Below are 27921 nucleotides of genomic sequence, written 5' to 3'. Positions count from 1 at the left end.
CCACTTGGGTCTCGACTATTCCTAAAACACTTCAAAAGAACAGAAAAAATCCATTTCCTGTGAGTCAGTTGATAGATTTTGGTGTCAGGAATCATATGCTTCTACGAGCCGTTTGGATGGCTCCCTTATTGTGAAGTCACAATAAAGAAATTTGCATAGAACCACAATGGCACCACCCCTCACCTGCTGGGTGGGCTGTGGCCAGCAACAGCTTCTTTGCATAAAAAAGTGAAAGATCCTGTTTTGTTCATAGCCCATAGCCCTATTCTAACTTGTTTAAAAAGAGGTATATTTCGTCCCCTTTAACACGTCATTTAACACTGAAAGTGGTGCATTCACAATCATTCAGGTGTGACGTCCACACATACACTAATTTATAACAACGTATTATAAACAATAATGCAGTGTAATTACATATTACATAAAAAAATTCCTAAACCAGATTTGTTCGCAAAGTAACCGTTAAAATTTTTGAACGTTCTGAAAGTTAAGATTCTTATTCAGAAAGGTTCTCACACGATACACAATATTTTTGAGTGTTGTTGAGGTGTGCAGTTTGGGTCAGAATTCTGCTGAAAGCGCTGCTACTTTGTGACAGATCACTGCTCAACAACACGTTACGTGACATGTGAACCAGTCACTTAAAACATCGTCTGCGCGTGGCTTGCGTGTCGTCTTCCTTGAAAATAAACTAGGGAATTCACACGACAAATAGACGCAAAGTGACATGGAGGAATGAAGGCGTAGGCGGAATTTTGACTTGATACAATTGAAGGATCTTAAAGATGAGACACTCACGTCTGGTGACTAGCTGGACGACGCGTGACGTTACACACTCTGTATTTTCTCTTCATCTGACCGCAGTGTGTGACCTCTACCTTCAGCCCTGAAGAGAGCAGACACAAACAAACATACACAGAAAACACAGATAAGCACAAATACAGACATACAATGCAATGACAACATGAACACCCAACGGAGCCTTGAACACAGTGACTCAATGGACGTTAAAGCACATTTACTCCATTATGTCTGGAGCGAGAGCGGCATGGTGGTGCAGCTCCAGGGACTTGGTTTCAAGTCCCGCTCTGGGTGACTGTCTGTGAGGAGTGTGGTGTGTTCTCCCTGTGTCTGCGTGGGTTTCCTCTGGGTGACTGTCTGTGAGGAGTGTGGTGTGTTCTCCCTGTGTCTGCGTGGGTTTCCTCCCGGTGACTGTCTGTGAGGAGTGTGGTGTGTTCTCCCCGTGTCTATGTGGGTTTCCTCCGGGTGACTGTCTGTGAGGAGTGTTGTGTGTTCTCCCTGTGTCTGCGTGGGTTTCCTCCGGGTGACTGTCTGTGAGAAGTGTGGTGTGTTCTTCCTGTGTCTGCGTGGGTTTCCTCCCGGTGACTGTCTGTGAGGAGTGTGGTGTGTTCTCCCTGTGTCTGCGTGGGTTTCCTGCGGGTGACTGTCTGTGAGGAGTGTGGTGTGTTCTCCCCGTGTCCATGTGGGTTTCCTCCGGGTGTTTCAGTGTCCTCCCACGGTCCAAAAACACGTTGCTAGGTGGATTGGTGACTCAAACGTATCCATAGGTGTGAGTGAATGTGCGTGAGAGGGAGTGTGTATTGTGCTGTAAAGGAAGGGAGTGTTCCTGCCTTGCGCCCAGTGATTCCGGGTAGGCTCCGGACCCACCATGACCCTGAACTGGATAAACGCTTACAGACAATGAATGAATGAATGAATGAATAAATTAATGAATATCTGGAACAACTTTTAACTGGACTCAGTAGCTGCTTGTTTTCTTTCAATTGTAGCCTTACTCTAAGGTTTCTGACACAGAAAAAGAAATTCTATTCACAGATAAAATACAAACCGGATTCCAAAAAAGTTGGGACACTAAACAAATTGTGAATAAAAACTGAATGCAATGATGTGGAGGTGCCAACATCTAATATTTTATTCAGAATAGAAAACAAACCACAGATCAAAAGTTTAAACTGAGAGAATGTATCATTTTAAAGGAAAAATATGTTGTTTCAAAATTTCATGGCGTCAACAAATCCCAAAAAAGTTGGGACAAGGCCATTTTTTACCACTGTGTTTTTTTAAAACTGTGTTTCTCAAGTTTAGAAATAGGAATTCATGTCTAATACAGGCCTCTAACTGTTCAATCGTCTTGGGCCTTCTTTGTCGCACCTTCCTCTTTATGATGCGCCAAATGTTCTGAGACTGATCTGGACTGCAGGCTGCCATTTCAGTCCCCGGATCCTCCTCCTACGTAGCCATGATGTTGTGATTGCTGCAGAATGTGGTCTGGCATTATCTTGTAGAAAAATGCAGGGTCTTCCCTGAAAGAGATGACGTCTAGATGGGAGCATATGTTGTTCTAGAACCTGAACATTAATGGTGCCTTTCCAGACATGCAAGCTGCCCATGCCACAAGCACTCATGCAACCCCATACCATCAGTGATGCAGGCTTCTGAACGGAGGGTTGATAACAACTTGGGTTATCCTTGTCCTCTCTGGTCCGGATGACATGGCGTCCCAGTGTTCCATAAAGAACTTCAAATCGTGACTCATCTGACCACAGAACAGTCTTCCATTTTGCCATACTCCATTTTAAAAGACCCCTGGCCCAGTGCAAACGTCTGAGCTTGTGGAGCTTGCTTAGAAATGACTTCCTCTTTGCACTGTAGAGTTTCAGCTGGCAACGGCGGATGGCACGGTGGATTGTGTTCACTGACAATGCTTTCTGGAAGTGTTCCTGAGCCCATTCTGTTATTTCCTTGACAGTGGCATTCCTGTTTGAGGTGCAGTGATGTTTCAGGGCCCGGAGATCACGAGCGTTTTACGGCCTTGACCCTTACGCACAGCAATTGTTCCAGATTCTCTGAATCTTTTGATGATCTTATGCACGGTTGATGATGATAACTTAAAAGTCTTTGCTATTTTACGCTGGGTAACACCATTCTGGTATCGCTGCACTATCTTTCTGCGCAACAATGGTGGAGTTGGTGGTCCTCTTACCATCTTGGCTTCAGAGAGACACTGACACTCTGAGAAACTCTTTTTATACCCAATCATGTTGTCAATTGACCTAATTAGTGTTAATTGGTTTTCCAGCTGTTCGTTATATGCTCAATTTCCTTTTTCCAGCCACTTATTGCTACTTGTCCCAACTTTTTTGGGATTTGTTGACACTGAAATTTTGAATCAACATATTTTTCCTTTCAAATGTTACATTTATTCAGATTAAACTTTTGATCTGTCATCTATGTTCTATTACGAATAAAATATTGACATTTGCCATCTCCACATCATTGCATTCAGTTTTTTTTTCACAATTTGTTTAGTGTCCCAACTTTTTTGGAATCCAGTTTGTAATTAATTAATGGGAAACTGTGGTGCGAGGCTCACTGCAACTGACCAGCAGTGAATCTGACCCATGCCCTGGTTAAAAGGAAGTTTAGCAGTATAGTGTCTATACTGTAACTGACCTTTGATCTCCTTGGTGAATCGTACCCTTTGGGAGTCTGTTAAGGTCTTGGGCTGCTCGTCAATATTGCGGATGTCCAGGACTTCGCACATGAACTCAATGACCGGCTGAGCTTTGTAGAAAGCCGTGGCTGACACTGAAGAGGGAGAGAGTTAAGGAGGAAATGTAAGAGCTCCAATATCCAAAATCCAAAAGAAAATAACACTTAAAACCCAAACTATTAAATAAGTATTTATTTATAAAGCACATTTAAGTGTTGTACAAGCAAACTATACTTAAAAGGACATCTAACATACAGACAAAACAACTTTCAAATTACTTAATGTGGAACTGACTTCAAGAGACCACTTACTGCATGAAAGTAAACACAGACCGCAAGTGCTAAAAAACTACACAACTCAAGTTACAAATGAGTTTCTTTGGTAATTCAAGCAGTGAATAAAAACATACAGACAAGTCAAACTTCAACCGTGTACACACATTTGTTTTTTCAACAAACATAGCTTTCCACCTTGAAAGATGCTGAGCATCTGAACGTAAACCGCAGTTCCCCAGAATGTAGACATTGCTTTTAAAGAACCATCCCAATGTGCACAAATCAAATCTTTCTGTTCAGATACTGACCTTGTATTTCTCTTAAGCAACATAACATTCATTAAATTCACCTTCCATTTCTTCAGCTCTGTCCCTAATCCTAACATTAACCTGCATAAAATACATTTTAACAGATAACAGTATTCTTGTCAAAAAATCATGACTTGCCATCAATGTTGAGCATCATCTTCCACATGGCGGGTCGTACGGACTGATGGAAGCCGAACCACACCTCCCTCCCCCCTCCCAGAGGATGGTAATACCCTTCAGGTGGAGAGAAGAAGGATCGACCCACTGGAGTGTACCTGTGAGAGGAGGGGCATGGAAATTAACTTCATCAGTGTTTAGTGAAGAACTTTTATCAAAAGTATATCAAAGTCATATCAGCTGTCTATGCAATAAGCAACTACTTCTTTGATTGTGCAACAAAATAACAGAAGCCATATCGCCCCCTACACTTCCTGTAGTGTATTACAATCTGTCAAAAAAAACTGTGCATCATAAAAATCTTTTAGAGCATTATAGGATGTTTTTAAATTAATAATAAAAGCCATATCGCCCCCTACACTTCCTGTAGTGTATTACAATCTGTCAAAAAAAACTGTGCATCATAAAAATCTTTTAGAGCATTATAGGATGTTTTTAAATTAATAATAAAAGCCATATCGCCCCCTACACTTCCTGTAGTGTATTACAATCTGTCAAAAAAATGTGTGTATCATAAAAACCTTTTATAGCATTATAGGATGTTTTTAAATAAATAATAAAAGCCATATCGCACCCTACACTTCCTGTAGTGTGTTACAGTCTGCAAAAAAGGCTGCTTGCATCAACAGAACTTTTAACAACATTATTAAACAGTCAATTTTTATTTTTAGAACAGTCAGAGGTACACCACACTCTCGGCTGTTTAATGAGTCCACTCCTGTGTACCTCATGGAGGCCAGATGTCTCATGGCCACATCCAGTGCCTGGACAGAGTCCAGGGGGACCTGGAGCCGGCCACTGACCAGTGTCTCCTGAAGCAGCCGCCACGAAACCTTCGCCAGCCAGCGGATAGACACCTTAAAGATCCGGTCTTTACCTTCACCCGGGATGGTCACCTCAAAATCCACCTGCAACAGGAAAAGGCAGACAGAGGGGTGTAAAAACAAGACTTAGAGGTTCTCCATTTTCATGGCAGACACAGTAGTAGGGTTGAACCTTCCATTCATTTTTACTGGGAGTACATCAAACATGTTTTTGATGTAGCACTGAGATCAAAGAAGCATCTTTTATAATACATTTCCTTTTAGTTAACAGCAGCTGAAGTTACACTCAAATGACTTCTGCCTTACACAAGTACATTCTTATACACTTACCATAACGTGAACCCATGTTGCACCCTACACATTTGGTACATTTTGTCAGAATGAGTGTATGGATGATAGGAACATAATAGAGCAACACATAGAACTTTAAAATTAAACAACAGAAGTCATATCGCCCCCTACACTTCTTGTAGGGGCTTACAACCTGTCACATGATTGTGTGGATCATAAAAACATCATATATTCATAAAAAAGCATCTTATTTTCCCCCTTTTTTTCCTAAAATAAGTTTGGACAGCCATACATCTGTGACCATAACTAACCTTTTCGCTCCCTATAGGAAGAGCCAGGACTGTGTATATGTTCTTCTTGCCGTCGTATACTGGCTTCCGGTCACCGAAAAGCTGCGGTTTGAAATGCTGGACCATGTACTCCACAACCTCCCTGTGGAACAGAACACAGGGAACAATGAAGAATAAAAGCAAATCACTAGATTCCAAAAGATTTCAAAAGGTATTACAGCTGAAGAACATGTGGTAAACTCTTTATTTATCTAATTAAGAGGGCATTATTAATTACATAACATTGATTTTAGGTTTTTATACAGAATTGTCTCTTGTATCATGGCTGTAGGACAAAAAACCTCCAAAAGTCCAAAATTATGACTTTTCAGGACATTCTTCAATGTAAGTGTATTATCAGTATATTCTTCATGTACAGTTCCTTCACATCTTTTGATCAGCACTGATGGGGAGAATGTCCCTGTAAATGATCTCGTGATCCTGAGAGGGTGGGCTCAGTACCTGTTGACCCTTCGTGGACATTTGTCAGGTTTGATGTCGACCTCATAGTGATAGACGTCCATCTTGGGGATCTCCACCTCAAAGTAGTTGGCAAGCAGCTTGATGGGCTTCCCCACGGTGCCCATGCCCGGCCGACGGGGCGCCTGGAACACCTGCTGCAGGGGAGGGGGGTACGGCCCCATGGGCACTGAGAGAAAGAGAGTGAGAGAGAGAGAGAGAGAGAGTTTTAAAACAATACCCAATTTCACAACTTTAACAAAATGACCTAAAATCAAGTCAATCATCAAAAACAAGAGTGCTAGGAATTCTGTAGACTTCTGTTGACACCTACAAGGCTGCATAGCATTTACATCACACCCCTAATCCCACCCAGCACTAGCTCTGTCTCTCCTAATCACACCGTGTTGAAGGTGGGAGGCTGAGGACTTGTTCTGAAACATATGATGCATCACTTCTTCCTTTAAAATGTGCCAATCGTTCACTAATGCAACGCCACTGGAGCTCAACACACTTGCAGGAGAACACTAACTTCCTAGATTTGTAATGTTAGATGAAGACTATCATGTAAACTAACATGAGAAGAATGGCCTTCCTACACACCCTGAGATTGTGAAGCCAGTTTTCCTGATGACAGAACCCAATACTTGGACACCCTCATCACTCTGGAGTGAGATATTCCACTGAGAAAATCACTTTAATGGTTATTTAATACTATAAATTATGTCATATACAGCTCAGGCTGAGAGACGTCATATACATAGTCATTCCGGCATGAAAGAGCAAGAGAAAGAAAGAGAGATATTATTAGATTTATCAGAAAGAATGAGATCACACAGTGACTCATTGTGAGAGAGGCTGAAATTTAAGGATTTTACAGTAAGGACGAGGGCACGTGATGCAGAGAAGCATTACTGCAGAGAGACAGGGTAAGAAATTATTTATTATGCGTCACTTCATGCCCTCAGTTACTGAGATTCTTGTAAACGGCAGCAATTTCTAATAAAAATAACACAACAAATTTGCAGCACTCTGGAGTTGTCGATGGTGTCACAGCCCTGCCCTCGGGTGCCTGTCTATAAAGAGTGTGGTGCGTTCTCGCTGTGTGTTGGGGGGTTTCTCCGGAACAGGTGAATTGGCTGTGTGAAAGTTCCACAGGGCTGAGTGTGTGAGTGACTGGGTGAGTGTGTGAAACTGTCCACAGGTGTGACCGGGTAAGTGTGTGCTGTCATTGGTAGTTGGTCCACTTATGATTGCAGCAACAGCTCCTAGAGCAGCCTAGAGAACATCAGTGATAAGCTGCCAATGTTGGATGCTTAGCTCAATCCACTCCTACTCCTTATTGAATCATATTAATAATCATTTCAAACCTTACTTCTGATGCTGCTCAGAGGAAAAGAGGTAGAGTGGAAATTAAATAAGAGGATGAATGAGGGTGAATGAAGAGCAGACGGGATTAAACGTGGCGGACACCAGGAACAGACATGAGGGTGTGTGGACACGGGGGGACAAAAGACAGGAAGACGAACAAAGAGCAAGAAAGATGGAGGGGGTGGGAGAGGATTGGAAAAAGCAAGAAAAGAGTGAAGAGGGAAACTTGGGAGGAAGAAAATATAGGAGGGGGGGCTTTAGCCTAATGCCAAACCCAGAAAACGTATGATGCACTGATGTACTGCTGTGTCTGATCCACACTAACGCATCACCACCACATCAGTGTCACTGCAGCACTAAGAATGATCCAAAACCTCTCATATCTCCCCTGTGGGTGTCCTGAGCATTGAAATACAAGTTAAAAGGGGGCTAACAAAGTTTGCAAAGCAACAGATGAACTTGTAGAACTACAAAGTACACCTAATGAGGTCACTGTAATTTTTGACGGCTGTTCAGTGTGTGTTTTTAATGGTAAATGTTCAAAGCGATCCTAACATGATCTGGGAAATTACCCAGGATCCCAGTGATGAGTAGGAAGCTCATGGAGAAAATGGTGAACAGATTGAGGAACCATGCAGTAGAGAAACATGTAGAGCATCAAGAATGAAGCTCGTTGATACAATTAATATCCATTTAGGGGTGGTTAACATGCCCATGGACATTTGAATCACTGAATAAAAAGGAATAAGCTAAAATGCCTTGTTTTTTTAAAGCTGTTGAAGAGTACTGAGTATCTGATGTAGTTTGGGATGGGTGCTTAAACTCTGCTGGGTTTGTGGAGATTCTCTGAAGGCTGAGTGACTCTGGCTTTATTTGAGCTGCAGAGCTTTAACCTCTCCGTCCCTGGAGAACAAACCCCCACCAAAACAAAGCGGCCAGCTGCCCTACAGCTCCTAACAGAGTGTGTGTCTGTGGTGTAGGGGGGTGGGGGGGGGGGTTTAGAGAGAGAAAGAGAAAAAGAGAGAGAGAGAGAGAGAGAGAGCGCAAGAGACAGACAGTATCAGATATAGAGTGAAAGAAAGAAGAATTAGTGGAAGGAATAAGAGAGCGAGACAGAAATAAATCTTTGTAGCAAATGTTTAGTAAAATGATATCAATAATCACTGATAATATTTTCAATATTTGCCAATACTGATTCATATCAACTAGTTCCAAAGTTGCTTCCCGCTCATTCAACAACAGAGAGAGGTAGAGAGAGAGAGAGAGAGAGAGAGAGAGAGAGAGAGAGAGAAGCAGAGAGAGACCCACGCCCCCACACACAAACACTGGGGGCCCCCAAAACATTCCCAGCCTCACCATAGCAACACCACAGCAACACACATTGTCATGGAGATGAGTGAGAGTGAGTGTGTGTGTGTGTGTGTGTGTGTATGGGGGTTCTGAACGATGGTTTGAGCACCTTGGCCTTATTCACTGTGCACTGTGTTAGCGACTGCTACACTAATCCGCCCGGACAAGGTCATCAATCTACCCTGAAAACCCCCCAGTACAGGCCCTGGTTAAAAGCAGGCCTTCCAACACCTGCTAACTTTAAAAACTACACTGGGAGATGTGTAGGCCTCCAGATTATTTGGCGATTAGTATTTGTTGACTAATACTAAAATGCCAGCATTAATATGTCACAAGAAATTGAATCATTCGAAACTGATGATTCACTGATATTAAAATGTTGGACGATGCAGATATGAAAAAATATTTTATGTACTCATCGGTATGATGTACACAGTCTCGAATCTGCACTCGTCAAATACAGAGCAATACTGTTGCAACATGTGCAGAACCTAGCTTCCCACTGTCATGCCAAAATAAACATGGACGTCCCTGAAAAAGACGTCCTTTAGAAGGCAGTGTATACTGCTTGAAAATGTATCTGGATTTTTCAGTTTTATAACTGAGTTCAGATAAAACACCCCCTCTTCTTCCTCCTGGAGATGTCCTTCAATTTCATAAACAATTATTTTATAAAAAATGCTATTCACAGGTTGTTAACATATCAGCAAATATTAATATGACAATATATTCCAGCCTTCTGAACGGTTTCTTGTGTGTGAGGTAATTACCACTCACACACTAACACACATACACACTCTGCGGTCAGGGTGGAAGCAGATGGTGGAAAAAGGAGCCAGAAGAAAGAGGAGGGGTGCTCTGTCCGACCTGTTAAAGTAACTAGAACTGGACAGAATTGGAGTGCACTCGCTCAGACTCACTGGTATGTCCCCCATTGGTCCAGATGTCTAGCTGTTGGGGCCAGAGTGCGTAGCGCAGTGAAGTGTGCAGCATCAACACTGGAAGCACCTGCCCACCGTGGCCCCCCTCAATAACCCCTCACCTTACAAACACTCACACGGCTGCCTTCACTGTCACTATTCAAAAGGGAAATCTCCCCATTTTTCTAGTTTATTCATGATTAAATAGGCGAGAAGTTAACAATGTAATTGGTGTGGAATGCTCCATTCTAGAGAAATGTAAGCATTGGAAGTGTTCACTAGAGTGTTCAATGGAACCAGACGCCTGGAGTATTCACAAATTTGGGTTGCAAAGATTCTCCATGCATCATTGATATCTGCATATAATATATATATATTTCTTGGTGAACAGCAAAAAAGGATGGCCTGGTCACAGGGAAGGATCATCAGCCACAGAATCACCACAACGTAAATAATACACAGGGGTCAGCAACGAGGCCAAAGACAAAAAGTCATCAATTACTGCCAACAGATGCCATTCATCTGTCTTGGGCTGTTCGGCAAAGCAGGATTTCTCTATTAGCCAAATAATTTAAACCCATTGTTGAGGAATAAACAATAAGAATGTCTCTCAGCTTTTTTCCTATTGGACAGGCCTGACTTTGGGCTTAAGTTATATGGATAAATGGAGTGATTCTCATTTGTGGAATACCCAGCCGGTGTCAACTACAAGGGACTTGTAGAAAGGTTGATCTAATAACACACATTATATTGTATATAGTAATATATACAATAAAGAATCTCTTATCTAATAAACTATGTAAATAAACAGCAATACCATGGGACACTTTCCATTTGAGCCTTTCTCTACCAAAAAGGTTAAGCTCAGCAACCAAATGGAGACCCACGTCTGGACAAGATGCATGGCTAAATGTACAACGTCTTGCTAAAATCAATTTAAAATCACATTTGTCATTAATTCTCAGCGAGAAAGTGTTTGTAAAATTTGTCTGTAGATGATTCTAGACCCAAACAACCAACACACAAGCATTATGACATCACAATCACAACTTAACTGGCCCACTCAAGTGGTCAAGTGTAAAGCCAGAGAATATGATTGTGCCGGTCTTGCTGAACATTACGTTAAAGGCAATTTAAAACAGCACAATTTAAACAGTTTAAACAGCACTCTGCAAATAAACACAGAAGTCAGCATGAAGTCAATCAGATAAATGCAAGGTCATATTTTACCATAATCAATAACCATTTATTGATGAGAGTGGGGGTGGGGTTTAAGGGCATCTGCAAGTGCACAAGGCCTCCGCAAAGATTCCCACGACCTTACTGCCTTCTGACCCCTCAAATATATTCTCTTCTTCTATTCCCCAGTTATGTTATATATATGTTATTATGTATATGTTATTAATCTTAAGGGAGAACACGTGAATATAGCCTCTACAAGGAACACACTTCCAATGTTAAATTATTATTAAATTTAAATAGAAAATATATAAGATAAAAGCAAAGTAAAAACAAATTAGGCACAAACAATTTTCAGATAAAGTCTGTTCTCTGTAAAGAATGTGCTTACTTATTCTCACTTAGAAAACCAACAATATAATTATTTGTTGGTCAGATTATCGCATGTCTGTGTTTGTGACATCACAAAAACAGGTTGTAATTTTCAGACTGCTTTCTATGGACATGTTTATTTTATGTTTTGAAACTTTAACCGTGTTTACATATGAAAATTAAACTCTTGTTTTTTAACAAATTTGATTAAAACTAATTATGATGGCAGTTATTTAAGCAGATAATCTCAGGGACATCTCTTTAAACGTTTAGTCGAAAAATCTCACTTCCAAATTCTCCGTTCCACGTTAAACGTTGCAGCGGTTACAGTCAGACGCCTGCACCATTTAAGGTGGAACTGATAGTTCGTAATAAGGAGCCAAGTTTTGTCATCTCAGGAACACCTTCAACTTAAATAAACATGTTCAATAACAAAATGCACACTTGGCCCTACAATAACAGTCGATGCTGAGGTCACTATTTAAGGTGGAACGGAATTAGGGGTAAGATGCCAGTATGAGCTCGTCCTTTTGGGGCACATGTTCTACCCAAACAAACGGACTGAAACTGACCCAGAAAAAGCTCGAAAAAGCCCACAGTTTTGCAGCCATAAAAAAAAAGAGTAAAATCCTCAAACTTACCAGCGCCAGATGCTCCCGGCTCCATCCCATTCACTTTTCACTAAAGCCCCGGGGCTCCAGCACCACGGCCCTGCTTCCCTCGCCTCTTTCCTCGCTAAAAAAAATAAAGAAACCCACCCCCCTGCCCCGTTGCCCCTCTTGCTCCTGTTCCACCACCCCCCTTTCCCCTTTGACGGAGACCCACCCCCGTCTCCCGCCTCCAGGACCCCGCAGAGCCGCGGAAACAAAAGCGGCTCCACACCGCGGGGCTGCGGCGGCGCCACGCCGGCGATCCGCGCTCCAACTCGGGCTTGGCCTCACTCCGCGTTTCGCTGCGGCGGTTCTGCTCTCCGGTGCTTAGTCCTTTATTTCTCGCTTTTTCCCCTTTATTCGTCTCCTTTTCCTCTCTCCCTCTCCCTCCCTGTCTGCCCCTCTCTCTCTCTCTCAGGTCCTGCTCACCGTTCAAGCACTATTCTCCAGCGGAGGACAGTCAAAAAAAAAGAGAAAGGGACAAAAACACAAAAAGAAATCCCACCACGGAGGACCGTGAGAGAGAGGGAGAGAGAGCGCGGCCTTCTGCACCTCCTCCTCCCGCTCACAGCGCCTCCACAGCGGCCAGCTGCTGCTGCTGACACCCTCTAGCGGGCGGTGGTAGCTAAGAGTAAAAACAAGAGTGTCCTGAGAGTTAAGAATCAACATTTTCCACTAGCAGTTATTAATTTTTACGACAAAAAATATCTCACGGGTTTTATTAAAGTGATTATTTGACGTTTTTTCCCCTACAAACTCAAACTCACAAGAGAATAAAAAACAAATAGCTTTAAAGTTCCTGACTGACACCTGTTTGTGATTGTGTGGGTTCTTCAAGTGTGTGTCACCCACATTTCATTAATCTCTCATTCACACACTCTAAACACACACTTTTCCTAAGGCTGCATTAAAGTAATGTTTATAACCTTCTTATCCACACATTGTCAATGCTCTCCAAACTGTCTCTGAACCTAAACAAAAATGTGTTTATTAAAACCCTAGTCTAAAACCTTCCCTAAGGAGTACAGGCTCAGAGTTAAAAGCTGAGGTCAGACGTCATAACTAAACATGTTGGAAAGAAACCTCTCCTCTGTAACCCACTGACTTTAAGTAACAGGCCACTGCAAAGTCTGCATCACTGCAGTCCTCACAGAAGGCCACATTACATCTGCAAGGAGGGATATGGAAACCAATGAAAAATATGGGAAAAGTGGGGCTCCTGGCTCCAATCATACAATAAAAACCTGTCAGAGTCTATGTTTGAAATGCTGCATTTTTCAAAGTGCAAATGCTCAGCCATGGAGTCGTGTGCTTATTTCACTCATGATACCTCTTCTAGCATAAACAGCACCACACACACAATAGTAAGGATATACACCAGATTTTCACTGTACATTTTAAAGGTTTTATCATTATGAGAGAAGAACATCAAGCTCACTTCTCTCTACAAATGGGAACAAAATTATAGCACTTGTCGTAGAACTGAACTGAATCTGGAAATGTTAAGTAGGTTTTTAAAGACTGATGAGTAACTGAGACATGAAAAGACAGTCAATTCTTAAGACTGAACATTGGAAGTGTACAAAAACTGTCCAGGCACATAAATAAATAAATAAATAAAATAATTCTGTGTAAACAGGAAAACTATTCATTTATGTTTATAATAAAGACAAAGGATAGTCACAGTGATTTTAAAAAATTATTTTCAGTAACAATTAATCAGAATTGGGGACACAGTGGTCCTTGGTATGATACTCTCCTCGGGTAACTATGAGGAGTGTAGTGTGTTCTCCCTGTGTCTGCGTGGGTTTCCTCCGGGTGACCGTCTGCGAGGAGTGTGGTGTGTTCTCCCCGTGTCTGCGTGGGTTTCCTCCGGGTGACCGTCTGCGAGGAGTGTGGTGTGTTCTCCCCGTGTCTGCGTGGGTTTCCTCCGGGTGACCGTCTGCGAGGAGTGTGGTGTGTTCTCCCCGTGTCTGCGTGGGTTTCCTCCGGGTGACCGTCTGCGAGGAGTGTGGTGTGTTCTCCCCGTGTCTGCGTGGGTTTCCTCCGGGTGACCGTCTGGGAGGAGTGTGGTGTGTTCTCCCCGTGTCTGCGTGGGTTTCCTCCGGGTGACCGTCTGCGAGGAGTGTGGTGTGTTCTCCCCGTGTCTGCGTGGGTTTCCTCCGGGTGACCGTCTGCGAGGAGTGTGGTGTGTTCTCCCCGTGTCTGCGTGGGTTTCCTCCGGGTGACCGTCTGCGAGGAGTGTGGTGTGTTCTCCCCGTGTCTGCGTGGGTTTCCTCCGGGTGACCGTCTGCGAGGAGTGTGGTGTGTTCTCCCCGTGTCTGCGTGGGTTTCCTCCGGGTGACCGTCTGCGAGGAGTGTGGTGTGTTCTCCCCGTGTCTGCGTGGGTTTCCTCCGGGTGACCGTCTGCGAGGAGTGTGGTGTGTTCTCCCCGTGTCTGCGTGGGTTTCCTCCGGGTGACCGTCTGCGAGGAGTGTGGTGTGTTCTCCCCGTGTCTGCGTGGGTTTCCTCCGGGTGACTGTCTGTGAGGAGTGTGGTGTGTTCTCCCTGTGTCTGCGTGGGTTTCCTCCGGGTGACCGTCTGCGAGGAGTGTGGTGTGTTCTCCCCGTGTCTGCGTGGGTTTCCTCTGGGTTTTGTTTTAATTTATTGTGCTGTTTATGAACTTAATCATTCTTTTTTATTTATTTTATATAGATTGTTTTGATTATATGCGGATGTATATCCTTTATGTTTGAATACAGTATGGATATGTAAATTGTAATTATAAATTCTTTCAAAAAAGTAATAAAAGTTGTACGTTTACCCTTGTAAAAAAAAAAAAACAAAAAAAAACACCTGTACAGTCTGGACCAATATTCTGGACACTCCAAACTCTTACTGTAGCATATTTCATTTCTTATATTGAAATGTGCTACAGTAAGAGTTTGTAGCCGTGCTTGGATTTGTTCTCAGAAAGCTATGAACCACTATGTGAAATAATCGAAAATTGACCTAAATTGTCTCCTTAATTTTGACGATATATTTATTTATTTATTTTGTATTTTTAATTTTTTTAATGTGTTGATTTTTCGGCGTTTGAAAGAGGTCACGTTCACCGCAGCGTCACATCCGCCCTCAGTCAGCGGTCGTCAGCAGAGCGGCTGTGAGTTGGAGCTGTGTGTGTTTGTGTGTGCTTGTCTGGTAAGCTCTTTTAACTACATTAATTTAAGCTTATTTACCTTCGTTTGAATGAAACTGTCTGTTTTCGTTTCTCTTGTTTAAGGCTTTTCGCTTATTCACGCGTTTCACTGCGAGCTTTTGTGGCTGTTCTCACATTTACGAACTTAAACCTACTATCACCTCATAATAAGGGTTTTATATGTTTATGAAATTAATTAACCACGTAATTTATCCTCCTTGAGGTCGACTGGATCCCAAATACCTCGATATTTATCGTGTTGTGAATTGTATTGCTGTAAAAACCTGCTATTCCATGACCTGTCTTGACTACGTAGTTCAATATGTAGACGTTATGGGACCATTTGGGATACAGCCTTGTTTAAAGGGAAAGTCCATTTACTTTTCAAAATGTAGAATTCACTGTTTGAGATGTATACAATGTCATTGAGTGATTGGATGTGCAATGTTTAACTGTAGAGTGACCAGATATCTTTAAATTGGTCACGCTGGTGGTGGTGGTGATAGGAACCAGGGCTCAGGATCCAGTCTCAGGCTGTGTCTCTAATTTCTCCGCGTTCCCTATTTAGTGCCCTATATAGGTCACGTATTGCCATCTTATTTGCAATCCAAACCACAATTGAATCTACACACACCTACTATTTTAATATTTCTTACATAATTATGTTAATAATAATAAGAAGAGTTTGTTTGCCCATGTTCCAAATATATCCCTCCACAGTTAATTAGTCTTTAAGAACATATCACATGCTTTACGCTAGATGCTGAAACATTGTTGTTGAAATTTGATTTCACCAGGGACAAGAGCAAAAGTTGGGCCAAGAACTGAGGCTGGGTTTTAAGTTCTGGATCCACCGCAGCTCATTCCTAATGTGTTAAATATAGCACCATCCTCATAAGAACACAGTTCCACTACTCCAATCACCAAATCCCCACATATAGTGTTTTGTGCAAGGCTTAGCATTGATTCTGAGCTAACGACAAGGCACTGATTTCAGACAGGCAAACTCAGATGTCGTGGATCAGGGAAGGAGAACTGAGCCTTCTGGAAAGGCTGTCTGCCAACATCTTAAAGGTAATATTGTACCTTTGTATCTTTACACTTATATAGCGCCTTTCTAGACACCCAAGGACGCTTTACAATCCACAGTGCTCAGGACACTCGATCCACACACACACTGGTGAGAAGCGGCAGCCAAACGCGCACAGCGTACTCTCGAGCAGGAACGACCGTCCACCTGGAGGACTGCATCGTGCACTAGGGCTTCACTGAGGACAGAGCGCCAATCCATATCTGGGCACTCACATTCACTCACACATACAGACATTCATTTACATACACACTCATTCACTCACACACCAGGCCAGTTATTAGAGAAGCCAATTCACCTACCCTCCATGTTTTTGGACTGTGGGAGGAAACCGGAGCCCCCGGAGGAAACCCACGCAGACACAGGGAGAACACGGAAACTCCACCCAGATGGGACTTGAACCCAAGATCCCAGCGCTGGGAGGTGAACGTGCTCACCACAAAGCCACCGTGCCGCCCCAATCCTGTTCAATCCGCCCAATATTCCTGTTTTCTCACTATTATTTATTAGACTGACCAACATGCTTACAAAATGTCAGTAGCATTTTTTTCCTCCTTAAAAATAAGGTTTTAAGATTTGTCAACGTATTTGTAATAATTTGTTGTACTGCATTTAGGTTAAGGAGCTTTTTAATGGGATTAAACCCTTGTAAAATTGTAAAATCCAACTGTTATGCATTTGCTTGTCTGCAGGCAGGGCCCATGCCCAAACACGTGGCCTTTATTATGGACGGCAATAGACGGTATGCACAGAAGAAACATGTGGAAAGACAGGAGGGACACACACAGGGCTTTGATAAACTGGCTGAAGTGAGTATGGCTTATAAGACTCAAGGCACTGATACAGCAAACTTTTTTTTTTTTTTTTTTAATGGTTTTAGGAACTGGCATACTTTAGTACACTGGAGAAACTGCTAAACATGTAGATAAAGTTATCACTAGGAATTCTCAGCATTGATATTGGACCTAAAACAAGTAATAATACCTCAGCGTTCAAATCTTCTGGACCAAAGTTGATCATGGTGCACTTTAAATCAGCTCATGATTTCAGATGGTTGATTCAACTGAAGTATTGTAGTAAACATTGGTCTTCATTCAGCACTTAATCCTCTGCATTGATTCATTTTCTTTAGACGCTTCGCTGGTGTTTAAACCTGGACATCCACGAAGTGACGGTGTACGCCTTCAGTATAGAGAACTTCAAACGCTCCAAAGAGGAGGTCGACGGCCTGATGGAGCTGGCCAAGGAGAAGTTCCTCCGTCTGCTGGATGAACAGTGAGTCACAGTGGGAAGAATGATGTAGAGGACAGTGAAATGTTGATTCTATTTAAGCCATGGAGTGTCTTAACATTGAAAAACATGGATGTTGTAAACATAAATGGAAGCAAAACCTTGAAAATCTCTGATGTACATGAGAAGGTAATGGAAAATAATGAGAGAAATGATTTATAAAGGCTACACATTGCTGTAGGTAATTCTGAAGGGTTCTAATGGTCTTTACACGATTACAATACATTACAACAAAAGCAGAGCAGCTGGTATTTTCAGACTGTGCCTGAAAATAGTAAGAATTAACAAAGGGGGTGCAAGGTTTTGTCCCAAAATAGTTGATGGCAGATAAACTAAGACCACAAGCGATGTACAGCTTTAGGGTAAACCTAATTCATGATAAAAGTGAATCAATTGTTGTGTGTTTTATTTCAGAGAGAACCTGGAGAAGCATGGAGTGTGTATCCGGGTGCTTGGAGACCTCACACTGCTCCCAATAGATCTCCAACGGGTCATTGCTAAAGCCGTGATGGCCACCAGATCACATAACAAGTAAGAACAGTGTTCTCAGCGGAGGTTAACCCTAAAAGCTGAAAGAGCCAGTCATATTTACAGTTAATCATTTAGCACACGCTACAATCCAGAGCAATATATGACCAGACGTATCCAGAACCTCCTGTTTATTGAATATGGCCTCTTTACGGCACCTTCATTGCTGGCAAGGTTTTTAACTGTGCAGTTTGTGGAATCTCCATAGAAAATGAGCCAAAATATTTGTCTACTCTGGAGAAGCCACACGTGAGCCTGACTTTATCATGCCAACATGTCCAGGGTGAAACATTGAATAGAAGAGAATATAATAAACCCCTAGAACTGGCATGTGGAGCAAAGGATATGTGTTTTCTGGAGTAATGGGGCACCAATGTGAAACCATCCCAAAAGAGTAATCACCTACATTTCAAAAGAGAAAGAGCCTTGGACACATAGTATATTGTCTTTAGTTTTGTTCTGGTGCCATGAGGTTAATTAATGAGGTAAATAACAGAAGATCGTCCAGTTTTACAGTATTCTTTTTTCCACTGACAGGTGTTTTCTGAATGTGTGCTTTGCGTATACGTCACGACATGAGATCGCCAACGCAGTGAAGGAGATGGCCTGGGGGGTGGAGCAGGGCCTGATAAAGTCAGGGTAAGTCTGGTTTACTGCTGTAAATAAATAAGGAAACTGGTTTAAAATTTTGTAGGCACTATATTCTTTATAATTAATCCTTTAATATGTATTTATTTATTTTTATAAATACTATTTTATTTGTTTTTACATGTACATGAATCACAACCTTTAAACCAACTACAGTGCGTAGACAAAAATCAAATAAAATTTATTTATATAGCGCTTTTTACAACTGACGTTGTCACAAAGCAGCTTCACATAATTAGTATCAATACAGATCGTTTGAAACAAAGCCCAATGCTAACAAGCTGAAGGCGACAGTGGCCAGGAAAAACTCCCTGAGGCTGAAGGAAGAAACCTTGGGAGGCACCAAGACTCACAATGGGGTGAGGGATATCCTCCTCCAATCAAACTATTGGTAGAAATTTAAATTGCCACCAGTTAAGCGTCATTATGCTACATTTATAATAATATTAATAGTGACATTAATCTGGGGGCATAATAACTGTGTATCAGACTGCAAGCATCAATCAGATTGTTTGCAAATATTTCTACTTCAGTGTAATTGAAGTCCCTAGAAACACACACACACATGCATAATAATACAAATATAATTTAAAAAAAACAATGATCCTGCTCACTTATCACATCAGGTGCAGAGAATTTAGAATTGCCCCGCCCCCTCGTCTGAGTCTGTCAAATTTATTATTTATTAGTGCGCCAACACAAGGTTAAAAGCAGCAAAACAGACAGAACAAGCACTGAGTAAAAAAACGAGAACAGAGTGAAAACAGCTAAAAAACAGAGCTGCTTCTCCTCACTGCTGTGCGCTCGGGGTCGGGGTGAACAGCGAGCGGCTCATTATCATTTAAAGGAACAGGCGCTGAAAGCGGGCGTTCAGAACAGGGCTGTTTACACAGGGGGAGAACACTGCTGTGGGGTTTTGACCAAAGCAGGTCACAGACGTTTCACTAAGAAACAGAACTGTGTTCCACTGTGGAGAAGGGAGACAGTATGGGCCCCTTTATGTTTGTAGGTAGTTTTTTTGCAGGGATCAACATGTAGATAATTTCTTGAGCCATTACACAGTTCTAGGTCTCCCCATCTCTTTCCAAGTAACGGCAATCTCACTATTTCTCGCTAAAAGAAACCAAACACCAGTGAAAAGACTTTGGGTAGCATTTGTTTTATGTTTAGAACTGGAAGTTAGTACAATATCTTATTTCACACCAAAATTCTTCACTTTTTAGGGCCCTATGGGATTTTCATTTTTATTCCCAGAGATCTGCTTTGAAAAGATGCACACGTGGTGCCTTTATTGGTATTTTTATTGATTGTTGACTTAAATCGTCCCTGAAATCCCTAAATAGTTTTGTTTTTATGTGTTTCCAGTGATGTTTCTGAGGCTCTGCTGAATCAGTGCTTGTACACCAGCAGCTCTCCAAACCCTGACCTCCTTATCCGAACTTCTGGCGAGGTCCGGCTCAGTGACTTTCTGCTGTGGCAGGTACAGAGGCTCAAATGGCCCAGAAAGAGCTATACTTGCTTCCAAAAATACAGAAGTAAGGCCAGCAGAGAACAAGGGGGCAGTTCAGAGAGCAGGATTTCTTAGTGTAGCCAGATATCTTAAGCCTAAAGTCAAGCCTGAGCAGTAGGAACATACATATTGGATAGTCCTTAGCTAACTTGCTTTGTTATCTACTTAAAAATGCTAATGCCTTTGCTAATGCTAAGTGCTAATGCTTTTGTTTGTTAGCGGTTTTGGCTGGTGGATTTTGATCTACAATATGTGTCCAAAACTTTGTAAATACACTTTTATAAAGAGTGTGTTCCCTCAGTGTGGACACGTGGCAGATTCTATAACCTCCACAGAAAAGCTCAAATGTTTGTCTACAGACATTTGGTGGTTGTTATTCAGTTACTAAGAATTGTGTTTATGTAGAAGCATCAGCCCCATGTCATTTTCTTTCAGTTACATTGTATTTATTGAGGAGCGAGGACGTCTCGTTTCACTTGTCGTCCTTCTGTTTGTCACTGGAAGGGATTGATTCTTATCTTTTATTGTGTTTCATAGACATCCCACTCTTGCCTGGTCTTCCAATCTGTCCTGTGGCCGGAGTACTCTTTCTGGAACCTCTGTGAGGCTATTTTACAGTACCAGCAGAATTACCGCTCCCTTCAGGTAGGCTCTGACTTCATGAAGAACCTCGAGTACAGTTTTTGAGACCATTTAGTATCTAACATAATGAATCTCTTATTATCAAGCGCTGATTCAACTGCATGACCTCATTATTATTATTAGCCATACCACTCTAAAACCGATTACCTGTTTTGCACCTCTTAATAACATACACAACTCTTCCAGTCGTTTGTGGACACCTGCTAGTCCAGCATTTCTTCAAAAATGAAGGGCATTTACAGGGAATGTTTCCTCCTCCTCAACATTAATGACTTCTACTAATTTTGGAGGACTTCAGACTAGATATCAAAAGATTTTTTTGGAGGATTTAATGGCATTCAGCCATGACATCATTAGTGAGGTCAGGTTCAAGTGTTGGATGATTACTTTTGAATCACAAAAAGGAATTTTCCTTGGAGTTACAGCACTCCAGAGAATGCAGTTCCACTGTTTCCCAGCCTCTAGCCCCATGTGTTCCGCTCTAGAGATTACAAAGTATCTACAAACCTTTGGAGAATTGGTGTATGTTCCCTTGAGAATCTGTAGCTGTTTCATTGATCCCAATGTTAAAATGTGCTCCGGTGTGACTTGTACTGTAGAAAGCTCAGGACATCCACAGGGAAGGCCAGAAGGTTCAGCAGCTGGAGGCCGACCGTTCACATGTGTCCGACCTCCTGCAGCATCGCGGCAACGGGAAACCCATGGACGCTCGGGCTCGGCAAACAGCGCTGATAAACTATGCCGAAAACCGCGAGGAGAGAGTGCAGCGCTTCCTCGGAGCACTGCAGCACAAGAGAGACACTTTCTTCGAACATTTGACCAGTCCCACTGCCGTGGCTTAGGTCTCTGTTGTTCTCCGGCACTAGTTCTCAGCTCTGGCTCTAGAGTCCCCTGCTGTGATCAGATCTTCAACACACTGAGGAGGGCCTTAAAAACAGGAGGTCTGAAATGGTTCTTGGCTTGATTGTGTAGTTTGAGGATACACCTGTAAATTCGCTGCAGACAGACCACTTTTTTAAACAAGATGCGCGATAGTGAATAACGTTTTTAAGCTTTAAAGAAGCTCCACAAAAGGTAAAAGGTGTTAAGGAGCATCAATGCAATTGTAATGAACTGTTATATTACTTCACATTTACTAATCCCTTTCTAATTTGGTTTTAGAGGAACCAAAAGTGGTTCTTTTATTGAATAAAGAACCCTACTTACATCGGTATTAAGAGTTTGTCCACAATCTTTACTTCATGTAAAGGTCCTTTAATTTGACCTCAGGCTTTTTAGAACAGGGAGGACGTACTGACGCACACTTAAAGCAGAATTACAGCAGGGTTTTCTGGGACAGAATCGGGAACCAGTGTCCAAAGGGACGACCATGTCCAGTTCTGGAGTTCCACTGTCTGATTTACCTGCCTCTGCTCATTCAACCCATCAGATACTTACTGAACATTTCATGAGTTGAATCAGATGTATGTAACAGATGAAGCCAACCGTAAGTAGATAAGACTCAGAAGCCTTTGGGCCTCATTTATAAAGTTTGATATGCAGATTTGATCTTGTAAGGATTGGGAGTGGATGTTCATGTTGAAATACTGATTTATAAGAGGAGGATGTAAACAAGTCTCCAAACTGACACAGAATCAGCAGCAGTGTGTGTTATTAGCATTGTAATTATTAGTGATTGTTTGTGCAAATATGGATAACAAGCACATATTTAGGATGAAATTCAACTACTTTTTTATAAATGAGGCCCATGAAGATTAAAGCTTTTTGTATCTGCTAATTTGTACATACTTTAAACGAAGACACGAACCCCGTTTTATGGGGCCGTGGACTATTTATACTTGTCTTAATGACCGCACTAGACTGGACACGTTTCACAGGACACTGCTCAACATGTGAAATGACCTCTGCCAATCGACAAGTTTATTTTTAACCCTTTGAGGTGCGAGTGCTTTGGGATTGTGATAGATGACCACTGATATAACACTCGACATAATGAGTCTGACTCCTGTACTCCTCAAAGGGCTAAAGTTTGGGCGCTGATTGCTCAATGTTACTGTGACAAAGTGTATATAAAGAATTGTGTTAAAAAATAAAAAGATCAGAACAGTTACCTTTTTCTCTGTTTTTTCTTTACATTTTGCTAATTGACTTTGTATATGCAAATTTTCTAAGGGGGCAGACATTTTGAATTTATATTTTGTAAAAAATGAATACATTGTGAAGTTTACACACTTGTGGCTACAGTTTAAAAAAAAATGGACAATTGAAGAAATAGAATACATGGCTTAGAGGGAAATAAAGAAATTCTGTCCACGAATTTAATATGATGCGCTTCTGATTATTAAAGAACTTTAATATTTTCCAATTTGATTTCCCTTCCACCCCAAGTCACACTGTTATTTTCTGAAATGTAGAATTAGGCAAATGCAGGATGGTTGTGCCTTTTAAAATGCAGAAATTAGTTCTCTGTAAAGGATTTTTACTTATTTTTCCTCTTACAAAACCAGCAAAAACAAGTTGGTGTTGCTGGCTGTGTCAGGATTGTGGTGTGTTCAAACACAAGTGTGTAGGTAGTTTGACCCTTTAAAACAGTCCATTGGTTTGAGTGAATGTGTGATGGATTGGTTCCTTGTCCAGAATCTGTTCTGGCCTTGTGCATAATGATTCCAGGTAGGCTCTACCCCCACCGTGACCCTGAACAGGATGAAGTAGTTACAGAACATAAATGAATGAATAAACTGTAGCCCAACTCTTGTACAGTAAAGGATTTTCCACAAGTGTACAAGGTTTTATAACTCTAATATACTGTAAACAAGATATTTTAGTTTTATGTTTCATGAGACTCAGAAGTACAGACTCCAGATTCACTTTTGGCTTCATTAACTATTACCATTTTTATCCTTTTCACTGTTAAAGTATTACTCTCTCTCTCTCTGGACTCTGTGTGTGTAACGATTCATAAACTTAACAAAAAGTGAATCTTAATCCGATCAAAGCTGCATGAGCGCGCCCCCTGTAGGCGAGCGCCGCCCTCGGGTTATGTCTCTTTAAAATATAAAGCGACGCCCAGAGCACGTGACCGCGCACGCAGCCAATGCGCGAGCCCGGAGCGTACAATCTGGTTCAAACCGGTTTCTATCTTATATTTCAATATAAAAACTAAATAAACATTGGGCCGTTATTGTATTGAAGCTTTGTGCGGGAGAAGACAGCACGGTGCTGCAGAACCGCGTTCCGAGGAAACAACAAACCGCCCTTTTTTCCCTCCGATTTCTACACGGTTTTTTTTAAAGCCAACATGCCCAAAAGAAAGGTAAGACCGTGCATATATATTTTATTCTGGTGTTTTTTGCTATTTTTTATTTTACCGCCATTTTTCCTCGCGGTGTGCTCGTTTTATTCGGCTGTTGTTCTTTTTGCTCTAATGGCGGTCCTCAGTTTTCAGACAAAGCTGTCAGCAGCTCCGCTGTCATCTGTGACGTTGTGTTGTGTAAAAAAATGTAAACAGCTTCGTTAATTTCTTGTTTTTAATAGGATTCTTTCGCTTTTAAATTATTTTAGAACCCGAAATGAGCCCAAAAACATACAAACCGCTATTCATTGTGTGTTTTAACAGCATTAACAGTTTCGTCGAGGACTTCTTCTCCAAGTGTCAGCTAATGTTAACCAGCCCGCCTTCTGGGTCGGTTTTTGAGACTTCTGATGTATTTAACCAAATTAAGTAAAGAAATTACAGGATTCTGGTGAACGTACCCGCATATTATTTTCTTAAATATTTTTTACAGACTATTAATAACCAGTAAGTGTCGACGGTTGTCGCTATTATGATTTTTTTTCCTTGTTGGGAGAAGAGTTTTCGAGGTTAATGCTTATTTTTATGCTGTTCTCTTTGTGTTGTCGTTAATAAAGACAGATATGCCATTTTCCCTTCAAACCTAGCCTCGAAGACGTAAAAACATATTTTTATATTATTTTACTTGTGTATTTTTGGCGCTAAATGTGCATAAAAAGGGAAGATAAGTGCATATTTAATGTACGTGAGCTCAAACAGTGGTCGGTCCGAGAGTATTATCAACGTGATAAATTCGAATTAAAAAAATAAAATACGACCGTTGAAAGATTGTGGCGCGCGCTTCTTCTGCTCGGACCCGAGGAGGACGAGAAAGGAAGCGCGCGCCCTAGAATTTGAATTTGAATAAGCGCGGGAAAAGGCGACGCAGAGAAGCGAGCCAGGAGGAAAACATCAAATAAACCCGCGAAAATAGGTCAGAGTTAGATGAGTTTCTACTGATGTTCGTTTAAAACAGCATTTAATAAGTTATTCCACAATATTTTAAGCTGTTCTGCGAATTACAGTGAATTTGTGTAATGTACAAAACGGAGTAAATGACATTAACGTCTCTATTCTTGTTTTTCAGGCTGACGGAGACAAAGCTGCCAAAGGCAAAGAGGAGGTTGGTGTCTTTTTCAATTCATTTCAATGCGCACGTTTTAATAAATATATACTTTAAAGTTATTCTATTTTATATTGCTTATTTATTAATTTGTAACCAAAACCATATATTTTTATATATTTATCTGTCTTTTTAATTATTTAAAACACCACCAAGCTCTTTTCTACATCATTAAAATAATGACAACCGCAGATCCTCCAACACGTGTCGTTTCTATTTCTAAGTAACTGTGATGCTAAATATATTTTCTTTTTGTTATTTTGCAGCCAACAAGACGCTCTGCAAGACTCTCTGCTGTAAGTCACCACTCGTTATTTAAAATAGCATTAATTTGGGCTTGATTTTAGTCTGTGTAGGTTATTTGTTTGTATATCTGATCATGTATATATTTATACAGAGACCAGCTCCTCCAAAACCAGCCCCAAAGCCCAAGAAGGCTGCCCCCAAGGTAACGTATTTTATCTAAATTTTAGCAATTATGATACAAATTTGCTTCAGTGTGGTGCAACTCTGCACAACTAAGTTACGACAAAATGAATAGAAACTGATACTCATGATTCTAATATGTTTTATAAATTAATTGAACTTGCAGAAAGTTGGCAAGGGCAAAAAAGGTGCCAACCCAGCTGAGAATGGAGATGCCAAGGCAGACCAGGTAAACTGACTTAAATAATCATAAATGATCTAGGATTAGACTCTTATCTTGTAGTTCTGTCAAAAGAAAGTTCAGATTATTACCTTGAATTAGTTTTCTATGGTGTTCTGAAGTTATTGTTTTACATGTTACAGTAAATCTAATTATATTTTACTGACGGGAAGCTTTTGCTCACTGGCTTTATTAACAATGTAAACTAAAGTAATTGTTCTGATTTTATCTTTCAGGCACAAAAGGTTGAAGCCACCGGAGATGCCAAATGAATAATGAATTGTTAAATTCTTCTGTGTACTTGGTGACTGTACAGTTTCAAATAACTATTTTTTACCAAGTTTTATATTAAGAATATCATTTATAGTTTGTTGTTTGCTTTCATATCTGTCAACATCCCCATCATTAACAAAGCCGCCCATACCTTGCCAAAATTTTATGCCCTTGTTAAAATTGGTTTTAAACTCAAATAATTTGATATTTTCGTGTATCTTGGGTTTTGGAAAGATACTTTAAACACCAAACATTCTCATAAGGCAGCTATTGTGTGTTTTTAAACATGTTTTGGGAAAGAAGTTGGGGTTTGTTTGATATTTTTTGTTTTCTTTTTTTTTTTCCTTTTTTATGTAACTTACAATACTGTATTTTAATTTCGTTTGCATCGCATTCATATTAACACCGTTAAAAATCAAATTACTAAATTTTTGAGTAGGAAAGCAACCATGATTAAATTTGCAGTATGAATAAATTTTTCTCTTAAAATCTTGTTTTTATTAAGTTATACGCTCCAATATTAGAAGGATGTTGTGACTCCTAAAATAAATTGTTCTGAATGGTTTTGAATAAATAAAAATTTCAAAAGGAATATCTCTTTTGATTCAGTATTGTTGATACATTATGTAACACATACATAATAAAACATCACTTGCCAGAGTTTATAATAGAAATGTGGATTTTAACCTGTGATTTTGAATAAACAGGAAAATCATATTTTTAACTTAAAGGTTTAACTAATGAAGCATTGGACAATAAGTCAGTCTTATTTGTCTTGGTGCAGAGCGAGTATTGTGGTCAGATCATCTTCAGGTGATTTTAATAGTGTGAGATCAGTATTTTTATTCTGTAAACAAACCTTTTATTCAGTCTTTGTTCTATATTCCTCAACATAACATGACAGTTTAAGTAACTACTTGTATGAACCACAAATTTATACACATACTATTGGTTACAAAATGAATTAAGGACAATTGTACATATAACTATAGATGTGGGTTGAAGAAATGTAAAGACGTATATAAGCAGTACTTGGCCAAAAGATACTGGTATATAACCCCACAAATAGTTTGAGATTTATTTGGGAATGAGCGTTGGCTTTACTGATTAAAGTATCTAGAGAAACATGAATTAGTGAAATATATCATTCATTTTTTTATATTAATTCCCTCTAGTGGCAAAGGGTTTTATGGCTTGTGAGTTTTATCTTTTATACAAGTTAAAAAGTGAAAAACAGACTGCTTTATTGCCAGTTTTAACAGTAAAATACAGTTTTCATAAATTCTTGGTACTATTTGTTAGCATTTATCATGATAAATAATATACCGTTTTGTCAAGCAGGAAAGCTTATTTGCTCCAAAAATGGGTTCCCACACCATATACACACATTATTAAACTCGTTTATTGCTAAAACTGATGTGTCGTAGAATAGAAAACAGTTAAACTGAGAGGGGAAAGGCTTTTGTTTTCTGGGGCCTGTTAGCGTTAGCAAAACAGAACCATAACCGCAGTCCACCATTGCTGGAGGTGTTACAATTCCACTGAGAATCCACTAGAGGGCGGGATAACCTTAAAGTAAATTGAACCGTTAACAACGCCTCAAATAGAGATTCGTCCAGTTCAGATTAATGACCAGAAGATGG

General features: G+C 40.8%; 3 protein-coding genes across 3 annotated transcripts in view; 2 read left to right on the top strand and 1 right to left on the bottom strand.

Annotated features, from left to right (window-relative positions):
• ago1 (argonaute RISC component 1) overlaps nt 1–12103 on the bottom strand; it is a 23449-nt gene extending 11346 nt beyond the window's left edge. Inside the window, exons 1-7 of the mRNA XM_066644111.1 lie at nt 12011–12103; nt 6181–6367; nt 5701–5821; nt 5001–5182; nt 4236–4372; nt 3475–3609; nt 799–886 (exon numbers count right to left, since the gene is read on the bottom strand). Of these exons, the coding sequence (XP_066500208.1) occupies nt 799–886; nt 3475–3609; nt 4236–4372; nt 5001–5182; nt 5701–5821; nt 6181–6367; nt 12011–12035 (875 nt within the window). The 5' untranslated portion in view covers nt 12036–12103. The remainder of the gene's footprint in view (nt 1–798; nt 887–3474; nt 3610–4235; nt 4373–5000; nt 5183–5700; nt 5822–6180; nt 6368–12010) is intronic.
• Nucleotides 12104–15110: 3007 nt separating this feature from the next.
• dhdds (dehydrodolichyl diphosphate synthase) lies at nt 15111–23029 on the top strand. The gene is made up of 9 exons (XM_066678170.1): nt 15111–15199; nt 16195–16271; nt 16980–17096; nt 17420–17562; nt 17992–18108; nt 18643–18744; nt 20119–20233; nt 20801–20908; nt 21505–23029. Exons 2-9 carry the CDS (start codon nt 16209–16211, stop codon nt 21745–21747), a joined length of 1008 nt encoding a protein of 335 aa, XP_066534267.1. The 5' UTR covers nt 15111–15199; nt 16195–16208; the 3' UTR covers nt 21748–23029.
• A 977-nt stretch (nt 23030–24006) lies between these two features.
• Nucleotides 24007–26870, top strand: hmgn2 (high mobility group nucleosomal binding domain 2). The gene is made up of 6 exons (XM_066686670.1): nt 24007–24218; nt 25324–25359; nt 25626–25655; nt 25757–25807; nt 25952–26014; nt 26242–26870. The coding sequence occupies exons 1-6, from the start codon at nt 24204–24206 to the stop codon at nt 26275–26277; spliced, it is 231 nt and encodes a 76-aa protein (XP_066542767.1). The 5' UTR covers nt 24007–24203; the 3' UTR covers nt 26278–26870.
• Nucleotides 26871–27921: the final 1051 nt, after the last annotated feature.

Source organism: Hoplias malabaricus, chromosome 1, assembly GCF_029633855.1.
Source record: "Hoplias malabaricus isolate fHopMal1 chromosome 1, fHopMal1.hap1, whole genome shotgun sequence".
Taxonomy (NCBI): Eukaryota; Metazoa; Chordata; class Actinopteri; order Characiformes; family Erythrinidae; genus Hoplias; species Hoplias malabaricus.
Note: the sequence above shows the minus strand (reverse complement) of the source record. Positions and strands in the feature narration are given on the sequence as shown.